Source organism: Protobothrops mucrosquamatus, unplaced genomic scaffold, assembly GCF_001527695.2.
Source record: "Protobothrops mucrosquamatus isolate PMUCROS unplaced genomic scaffold, P.Mucros_1.0 scaffold5, whole genome shotgun sequence".
NCBI lineage: Eukaryota > Metazoa > Chordata > Lepidosauria > Squamata > Viperidae > Protobothrops > Protobothrops mucrosquamatus.
The window spans coordinates 3,848,257-3,858,392 of record NW_015386392.1 but is presented as its reverse complement, the minus strand read 5'-3'; the positions used below and the strand labels follow the sequence as shown (position 1 = coordinate 3,858,392).

The 10,136-nt window shown below is 40.9% G+C and overlaps 1 protein-coding gene across 1 annotated transcript in view; it reads left to right on the top strand.

The window, feature by feature from the left end:
* The window catches only part of LOC107303320 (sodium channel protein type 5 subunit alpha), a 315,483-nt gene that overhangs the window by 110,159 nt on the left and 195,188 nt on the right, over window positions 1-10,136 (top strand). Inside the window, exons 10-11 of the mRNA XM_015832541.1 lie at window positions 4,137-4,307; window positions 7,511-7,891. Of these exons, the coding sequence (XP_015688027.1) occupies window positions 4,137-4,307; window positions 7,511-7,891 (552 nt within the window). The remainder of the gene's footprint in view (window positions 1-4,136; window positions 4,308-7,510; window positions 7,892-10,136) is intronic.

Sequence of the window (10,136 nt, the reverse complement as noted above, 5' to 3'; positions counted from 1 at the left end):
TGCTTCTTCTGGGCTCAGGAGAAGACAGGCTTAAGATACTGAAGGATCTTGACAGACTTGAACATCTAACAAAATGAAATTCAGTGGTGAAAAGATAAGGTTTTACATTTAAGCAAGAAAAACCAAATGCAAGGTGATACCTTGCTCAATAGTAGTAACTGTGAGAGGGATCTCGGAGTCCTAGTGGACAATCATTTAAATAGGAGCCAGCCGTGTGCTGCAGCTGCCAAAAAAGCCAACACAGTGCTAGGCTGCATTAACAGAGGGACAGAATCAAGATCACATGAAGTGTTAATACCACTTTACAATGCCTTGATAAGACCACACCTGGAATACTGCATCCAGTTTCGGTCACCATGATGTAAAAAAGATGTTGAGATTCTAGAAAGAGTACAGAGAAGAGCAACAAAGATGATTAAGGAACTGGAGGCTAAAACATATAAGGAACGGTTGCTGGAATTGGGGATGTCTAGTTTAATGAAGAGAAGGACGAGGGGGGACATGATAGCAGTGTTCCAATATCTCAAGGCCTGCCACAAAGAAATCTGAAGGCTATTCCGCAAAGAATCTGAAGGCAGGACAAGAAGCAACGTATGGAAACTAACCAAAGAGAGAAGCAACCTAGAATTAAGGAGAAATTTCCTGACAGTGAGAACAATTAATCAGTGGAACAACCTGCCTACAAAAGCTGTGAATGTTCCAACACTGGAAGTTTTTAAGAAGAGACGGGACACCCATTTGTCTGAAATGGTATAGCGTTTCCTGCCTGAGCAGGGGGTTGGACTAGAAATCAGGGATAGTCAACCTTGGTTCTTTTATGACTCGTGGACTTCAACTCCCAGAATTCCTGAGCCAGCACAGCTGGCTCAGGAATTCTGGGAGTTGAAGTCCACGAGTCATAAAAGAGCCAAGGTTGACTACCCCTGGACTAGATGATCTCCAAGATCCCTTTCAACATCATCATCATTATTGTTATTGTTATTATTCCTTTTTTTTTTTTAACAATGTGAAGATAGAAAAAAAAATAGGTTAAAGGGAAAGATTCTGGTTCTTATGATGCTGTGCTATTTTCTAGCTGATGTTCATTTTCTCTAGTTGTCTTCTTACTTTCATAAATATTAGTGAGTGTTTCTTATTGCTATTTCCAGGCTATTATCATCATCACTCTCATTATAATTTCCCCATCCCAAGTGATAAATTTGGCTTTAGATCTGTTTTTGACACCCCTTGGTTTTAGCAGACATTCCTGCAGGGATTGAGAGAGATGTGACAGAGCATACCATCTTATCTGTGTATTATTTATTTGGGTAGGTTTTTTTTAACAGTTTGGGTTTATTATTCTGGATCCTTGGTCACAGCTTGTTCTGTCATTCAGTAGGATAAGATTCTGCTTGCAATGATAATAATAATAAATGCATTCTGAACCAGCAACAGGAATATACTGTAGTATATTCGCAGCAGTAAATGCCACTGCCCAAATGTTCAGATGCTGGGAGAGCTGGCGCATGACTGGTGAACATGGGGATGATGGATAGTTATCTTGGATTTGAAAACAGGAGGATGAAGGCAAGGATGGAAATTTATCACAAACTGTGATGTTAGAGGCTGATGATCTAATTAGAAGAGGAGCAGGTTTCTTTTGCTATGTATTGAGGGAAGAGGGGTGTGCAGCAGGTACACAATTTAAAATCTCTTCTGTATGAGGTTTAGATTTGTGCAATCTTGTTCTTTCTCTCCTCACTCTCTCTTTGGGATGACGGGTGGGGATGGGAAGGAATAGGGAAATACAGGTACAGTAGTTATTGAGTTACAATAACTAACAATAGCTTTGTTTAGTGACTTACAACAGCACAGAAAAAATGACATTTTTCATACTTACAACCATTGCAGCATCCCTATAGTCACATGATCAAAATTCAGACACTTGGCAACTGACTCGTATTTATGACGGTTGCAGTGTCCCGGGGTCACGTGATCCCCTTTTGCAAACTTCTGACGAGCAAAGTCAATGGGGAAACCAGATTCACTTAACAGTTGTGCTACTAACTTCACAATGCAGTGATTCACTTAACAACTTTGATAGGAAAGGCCATAAAATGGGGCAAATTTCACTTAATAACGGTCTTGTTCAGTAGCAGAAATTTCCGGGGTCAGTTGTGATCATAAGTTGAGGACTACCTGTAATCCTGCAGCTTGAACGCTCATGCAGACTTTTTCGTGGAAAGTTGGAAAGCTCCAATTAGCAAAAGGCTAATGTATTCTGAAGCGTCCAGCATTGTGCTATTGACATTATGACTTTCAATGCCTAAGGCACAACAGCTGGCTGGATGACTTGGGGCCAATCACTAGGAAACCGTAGGTTCTAGTGCCACTTTAGGCACGAAAGCCAGCTGGCTGACAGTGGGCCAGTCCTCTCTCTCAGCCCAACCCATCTCATAGGGTTATTGTGGGGATTACTGTGTAGGAGGAGGAAGATTATTATTATTATTATTATTTATTGAATTTATATACCGCCCTATCTCCCTTACGGGACTCAGGGCGGTGAACAGGCGATAATAAAAACCACAATAAATATACACAAATTTCTGTCTAAAATCAAATTAAATAACAGGCCTGCTCTAAAAGATGTTCACCACCTTGAGTTATTTATAAAAATAATAAAGACAGGATACAAACAAACAACAAACAAATAAAATAGTATGCTAGGGTTAGAAGGGACCACAAGAAGGACCACACAGGAGTCATCCAGTTCAGTCTCCACTCGGTGCTGGGCTCCATCTGGTAGCCATTTTGTGACAGAGACGTCAGCGTGTTCCATTCCTAATTTCAAATGTCTCTGTCAGGGTTCCCAAAGATTTGGGAGCCTTGGTCTGTTGGACATCAGCCAGTGAGGGCATGAAGCAGGAAAGAAAAGGTCCTCTTCCCCAGCTTCTCTGCAGCGCTTGCTTCAGAAAAGGGTTCAAGGTTGAAACTGAGGCAATTGGGAATGGTAGTTTTACAACTGGGTGTGATTCTCTTGGGGTTAGAGCAGAGGTGGGGAACTATGGCCCCTTTGTGACTTGTGGACTCAAACTCCCAGAACTCCTGAGACAGCAAGTCCACAAGCCTTAAAAGGGCCATTGTTCCCCACCTCTGGGATGGAGGGAAGGCCCTTTTTAGCCTCAATATATTCCTGTTGGGGATGAGAGAAATGTCACTGCAAGATTTCTATTTATGGGGGGGGAATTGCCATAATAATAATAATAATAATAATAATAACAACAACAACAACAACAATTGTCGATAAGAAAGACAAAAAAGTCTGGATAGTGGACGTGGCAGTGCCTGGAGACAGCAGAATAGACGAGAAAGAACTGGAGAAGATAACAAAATACAAAGACCTACAAATAGAAATAGAAAGACTGTGGCAAAGGCAAGCAAGGGTAGGACCAATAGTAATAGGCGCCTTGGGTGCAATCCCAAAACAACTGGAGCACCACTTGAACACCATCATCGGCATTGACAAATTCACCATTAGTCAATTGCAAAAGGTGGCCTTACTAGGAACTGCTTCCATCCTGCGACGATATCTGTAATACCATCAAACATCCACATCTGCCTATCCCAGGTCCTGGGTAAGGACTCGATAGGTAGACAAAATGCCAAATCCAGTCTGAACATCTGGCTGACTGTGCAATGAGCCATAATAATAATAATAATAATAATAATAATAATAATAATAATAATAATAATAATAATAATAATAATAATAATAATAATAATAAAGTTGGAAGGGACCTTGGAGGTCATCGAGTCCAACCCCCTGCTCAGGCAGGAAACCCTATACCTTGATCTAGGCCCTTCCCTTCCTCTGATAGCATATTTTTCTTAGGACAATTTTCACCTCCAAATTACACAATTTTCCTTTTTCATGGAGTAAGAATCTCACTTCCAAGAACTGCCTTGAGTAGCGATGCCTGAATGCCTGTGAAAGAAAGAAAAAAATCACACACACCAGGATATTTTTGCTTTGTTTTGTTTGAAGAGGTACAACATGGTCCTGGATGTCATTGATGCAAGTAGCTGGCATGCATTAAAGCCGGTTATCAAACAGAGACTTCAAGTTTATATATTTCCATTGTTCTGTTTTCTTTCAGGCGTTAGCTCGAGGCATTGATTCATTGTCACTTAGTTCATTTGAAATGTCACCTGTGGCCATGAAGAACTTCAAAGAACAAAGGAATCAAAGAAGGAAAAAGAAGTCCTCAGGGGCAGATGATGAGGCAGAAGATCAAGAGCCTGATTCAGACGAGGGCCAACGAAGGGCGGTTAGTGTTTGTACTAAAATGTGTTAATCAAAGGAATTTCGTAACTGTTTTGTGAAGAACTTAGCATATTTCTTTGCAGGCATTACCTAGATCAGTGATGGCGAACCTTTTAGAGACCGAGTGCCCAAACTACAACCCCAAACCCACTTATGTATCGTTGGGTGCCTGGTGGGCGTTGCCCATTGGGTGGGTGTGGTCCATTGTGTGGGCGTGGCTGCGGTGGTAATGGCAGACTGGATGGGACTAAAAAGTTCAATCAATTCCAACTTTGTGAGATCTTTTTTTTTCCCCGCGAGAAGTTGAAATTGACTGATTGAACCTTTTTTTTTTTTGCACACGGTGGCGGAGGCCTAAAGCGAAAAGGTTTTATAAAACCCAGCTGAAGGCCTAGGACTGGGGCGACGGCGCGCGTGCCCACAGAGAGGGCTCTGAGTGCCGCCTCTGGCACCCGTGCCATAGGTTCGCCACCACTGACCTATACAATGTTTTGGGATGTACATAGGAGGATGGACACTGGGTTTGTTGACCAGACATTTGCCAGTTTGAGACTCAAGTATTGCATGATGGGATGAGCTCATGTGCATGACCCAGCTCCTGTCAACCTAGCAGTTCAAAAGCATGCAAATGCAAGTAGATAAATAGGTACCACTTTGGTGGGAAGGTAACAGTATTCCATGCATCTTAGCGCATAATCCTGCTGACCACATGACCACAGAAACATCTTCAAATAATGCTGACTTCCTCGTCTAAGAAACAGAAATGAGCACCATCCCCTAGAATGTTGTACACTGTTGATGTACAACCTGCATAGTTACCAGTTTGTTTCTGGATCCACTTCAATTTGTTGGTTATTAACTTTATATGGGATGAGTCCAGGGTGTCTGAGGAGTTGTCTCACCATAGTGGGATTGGCCTGCCACAATCGCTCCAGCAGAAGGGGTCTGCTGTGCATCCCATTTGTTAAGGAATTCTGAGAGACTTTTCTGCTGTGGCCCCGAACATTTGGAATACTCTATCACCACAGGAGTGATAGGTTCTCCAATTCTTTTGTCCTTCTGGAAGGATATCAAAATTTGGTTTTGCCAGTTGGCTTGGGGCCTCAAAGCATTGGCAAGATAAGAAGATCTTATCCTTGTACCGTCTGTCTTTTGGTTCTTTTTTGTATAGTTTTTAAAATTTTGATTGTTTTGTTTATTGATCATGATTGTTACTGATTGTAAGCCACCCAGTGTTGCCTTTTTGGTGAGATGGGCAGCATATAGCAATAGCAATAGTATTTAGACTTATACACTACCCCATAGTGCTTTATAGCACTCTCTGGGCATTTACAACATAGAAGCATTATTTGCATATGGCACCCAACAATCTGGGTCTTCCTTTTACTGACCTCAGAAGGATGGAAGGTTAAGTCAACCTTGAACCCTGTCAGGATTGAACTCCAGGCTGTGGGCAGAGTTGGTCCCAGTTGGTCCCAGCTTTCTTCTTGGATTAAGACACAACTAACCCCTTTTCCACTGCAATGTTTTCGTTGGGACCTCTTCTTTTCCTAGAAGGGCAAACCTAACAACCTCTGAAAATCAATGCATAATAAAATAAATACCTGATCCTTAATTATTAAATAATCTTAGCAGTATTTGGCAAGTTGCATGCGAAGTATAGATGTTGAAGTGATAAATGACTCAAGATAACAACACCAATCTGAGTGACATTCAAATGAATTTTTATTTCTTTTTTATTCTTTTTGTGGGTTTTTTTGAGATATTTTTTTCTTGTTATTTAATTGAATTGATCTTACAGTCTTACTAATTGCGGGATTTTTCATGCGGAAATGATTGAATGAGTTGGTCTGTTTTGAATGGATTTTGGCATAGAAAATAATAAAAATAATAAAAAAAATATGCCAGGCTAAATGTGAAATGAAGCAACATCTTTCTTGATGTGTATTACTTCAGCAGATGAGTTGTCTTTTCATTTTGCGTGTATGCATTTGTCATCCACTTACACACAAGCATCAAAGTGCTTCAAACATTTTTGAGAAGGCTGGGTCAAAATCTGAGCAAAACCTGTTTTAATTGTCAGGAGAAGATTAATCGATTTGATTATTGTTTTATGGAAATGACTTTTCTCTGATTGACAACTGAAAATTTCTCTTTCGGTGTCCCTGTTCTATTCTGTTTTTATTTCTACTCTCATCATTGCTTTAGATCATGGCAAAATTTACTTTGCTGTTATGGCTATGAGAATATTTTAAATAGGACGTTTCTGTAAATGTGGAAAAAAATACTGCTGGTGGCATCTATGCATCTACTCATTTATATTTATATTGCCTTTCTCTTTGTGTGTGTACCGGCCTATGTTACAGAAGTTTTCATTATTCATCAGTTGTTAATTTGTTCCAGATATTACTTTGATTGTGAAAGATCCCATGGCTTTGTATGCACAGTTTATTGGTTAATATTTCTTGATTTGGAAAAATTAGGAATAACCTAATGCCATGGGTCTAAGAGGGCTTGTATCAGCTACAAACAACCAGGTGTGCAAGCAACCAGAGCTGCTTGTAAATAGTCTAATAGTCTAACTCAGTAATTTTCTTGCAAGAATCTCCCCAAACCACTTGCGTTCCCCTGGGAATAACCAGACAAGCTTCATGGAGCTTGAAGGAGGTCAAGTTTAGGCCATTTGCAACTGTGCAGTGATTCCAAGCTATGTTCTCTCTTGACGACCCCTTTCAGCCTAGCTGACAGTTTCCCAATGTCTTATCTCATGAAGAATGTAATTTATTAAGGAATTGATCTTCTCGAATCCATCTTGATATTGGCATTACTAAAGGAGAATTGGGCTGGACTTTGGCTTCAAAATATTTTCTAAGGGCTTGGGGCAGCAATGGGAAATAATAAAATGAACTTGCGGCTGGAAGCCAAGTAGGTGCAATCTAGCCCAAGAGAATGAGCAGGTGGTCTTCCAGGTGCCAATGTAGTGACAGGCAAATTGTGCAGAGCAGAGGAAGTCCCACCCCATCTGTCTCTGATCATTCTCCCAAAACAATGTCTCATAAATGTACATAGAGAGATTTGCTGTTTGATGGAACTTGACACCTTCTTAGCATCCAATAAATGCATTATTAAATTGATTCCTTTCTATTCCTCTCCCTCCCTTCTCCTTCCCTCTCACTGGCCTTTTCCACTTTCTCTGAATCCTTCAAGACTCTCCTGGGTTTTACTTCAGGCTCTTTGGAAAATTCAGTGAGACGTAAGACCAGCCATGGAAGTGTTTTCAGTTTCCGTCTACGCAGCAGGGAAATGGGTTCAGAGGCAGAGTTTGCTGATGATGATATCAGCACGGTCGGAGACAGTGAAATCCAACATGGCTCACTGCTAATTCTGAGGAACGGGAGACGGCTGAGTGCACAGAGTCAAGGGATTTATAGCTCTCCAATCTACACATACAACAGCAAAAGGAACAGTTCGGTGGATTGCAACGGAGTGGTGTCTCTGATTGGCGGTGGAGAAAGCTTGGATCCAACCACTCCAACCGATGTGTTGCTGCCACCAGTCATTGCAGATAAATATGGAACAGCTGACACGGTGGGTCTACTTTTATTCTTGCCTTGTCCTTTGGATTTCCTTTGTCAGCTGCCAAGCTCACATAGCCCACCAACGAACCATATACTGTGACTTACAGAAGCTTGACAGACAGACAGACCAACAAGAGAAGACATGTAGTAAAAATAGAATACTTACAGAGCTTTGGTGGAGATATTTATATATAGCCCATGGCTCGTGGGCTGAGCTAGGCTTGATAGATCATGAGTTTATTGAAGAGATACTTCTGGTAGTTACTGGGGATCGGGATTAAGAATTCTATCCATTTTCTCTCAAGATGTTACATGCAGATGTCAGGTCCTGAGGTTGCAATCTAGATTCTTAATCATGATTAAGATTTGGGTTAAGATGATGATTCAGAGGTCGGCAACTGCTAAAAGTGCTTATCTCTTGTCATCCTTAGAAATAAACATAAAAAGGTGTTGCATTCATTTGTTTTCCAGTAAAGGTAGTCCTCGACTTACAACAGTTCATTTAGTGATCATTCAGAGTTACAAAAGCATTGAAACAAAAAAGACTGGTTTTGACTGGTTTTCACACTTAGGACAATTGCAGCATCCCCATAGTTATATGGTCAAAATTCAGGCACTTGGTAACTGGCAAATGTGTTTATGACACTTGCACTATCGTGAGGTCATGTGATCACCATTGGTAACCTTCCCAGCTGGCTTCTGCCACGCAAAGTCAATTGGGGAAGCCAGATTTGCTTAACAACCACATGATTCACTTAACAACTGCAATGATTGGCTTAAGAGCAGTGACAAAATAGGTCATAAAATGGGGTGAAATAACTGTCTTGCTTAGCAGTAGAAATGTTGGGCTCAGTTGTGGTCATAAATTGAGGTCTACCTGTACTTTTTAATAGTCTTTCTTTTATGTTCAGTAGTTGTTGTTGCCACTGGGTTGGCTGTCTCACCTTTAGTAAATGTTGCTTCGATTTAACTCTTCTGCAGACTGAAGAAAGACAGTGTAGCCTACGGGTGTTGGATTGACCCAAGTTTTAGTCCACCCTCAAGGCCAGCGCCTCAGAGGGTGACGTGACAGTGTGTCAGCCCAACATACCTTTCTGGGTAACAATAAAGGAGAATATCTGTAGCTCAGGGTTGACATGAGGGGTCCTTGGTGTCCTCTGAGCTTCCTTGTTTCCTTGCAGATGTTTCATCAAACTAGTAACATCATCAGTGATTGTAGGAAGTGGGGTTTCTGATCAAGGAGAGAATTAAGGAGAAACTTCCTGACATTGAGGACAATCGACCAGTGGAACAGCTTACCCCCAGAAATTATGGGTGCTCCATCACTAGAGATTTTTAAGAAGAGACTAGACAATCACCTGTCTCAGATGGTATAGGTTCTCCTGCTTGATCAGGGGGCTGGACTAGAAGACCTCCAACGTCCCTTCCAGCTCTATTCTATTCATTCTGGGTTCTTATGGGGGGGGGGAAATAGGAGGAAGGAGACTTGAGTTCCTGAACCAAAGATGGGATATAAATATAAATCTAAATACATAAGTAATATGTTCAGAACTCCAGGGCTTGATTCCATGTTTCACTGATCTTGGCTGCCTAAAGTGTTCTCTGGCCTTGATTTGTGGATGTTGTTTACATTTCAACTATCCCTGCTTATAATTCAGTGTGGATTTGCTAGTGCAGCAGAATTAAATATTCCTCAGGGATGAAGGCAGAAATGTTGATTCATAGCGATATTATTATGAAGGGAGAACCCATGAACAGGCACAATAGTGGAGTGAAAAAGGGAATATGAAATTGTGACATTTGTTAACATTACAACTGGCTAACTATCTTCATGTTCTTGTGATTCTATTCTGTTTAATCCTATGGAAATACTCTCACTTAATGTACAGATGTGCATTCTAATACAACACAAACCTATTTTATATATTATTTTATCACGGAATAATCCACAAAAGAGGAAATTACTGATAAAGGATTACAGAGAGATAACCTGGAGGGGATGTGTAATTATTTATTTATTTATTTATTTAATTTAATTTATATCCCGCCCTTCTCTCAACGGGACTCAGGGCGGCTCACAACATATTTAAAACAAAGGCATATATACAATCCCCCCCTGTAAAACCGAATTAAACCAAATTTTAAAGTTGTGTTATTTCGAATTCCTTAAAATGAACCCAGTATAAAATCCTCCCTAGGCCAGGTCCGCTTGCTGAAAAAGCCATGTCTTGAGGGCGCGACGGAAGGTAAGGAGA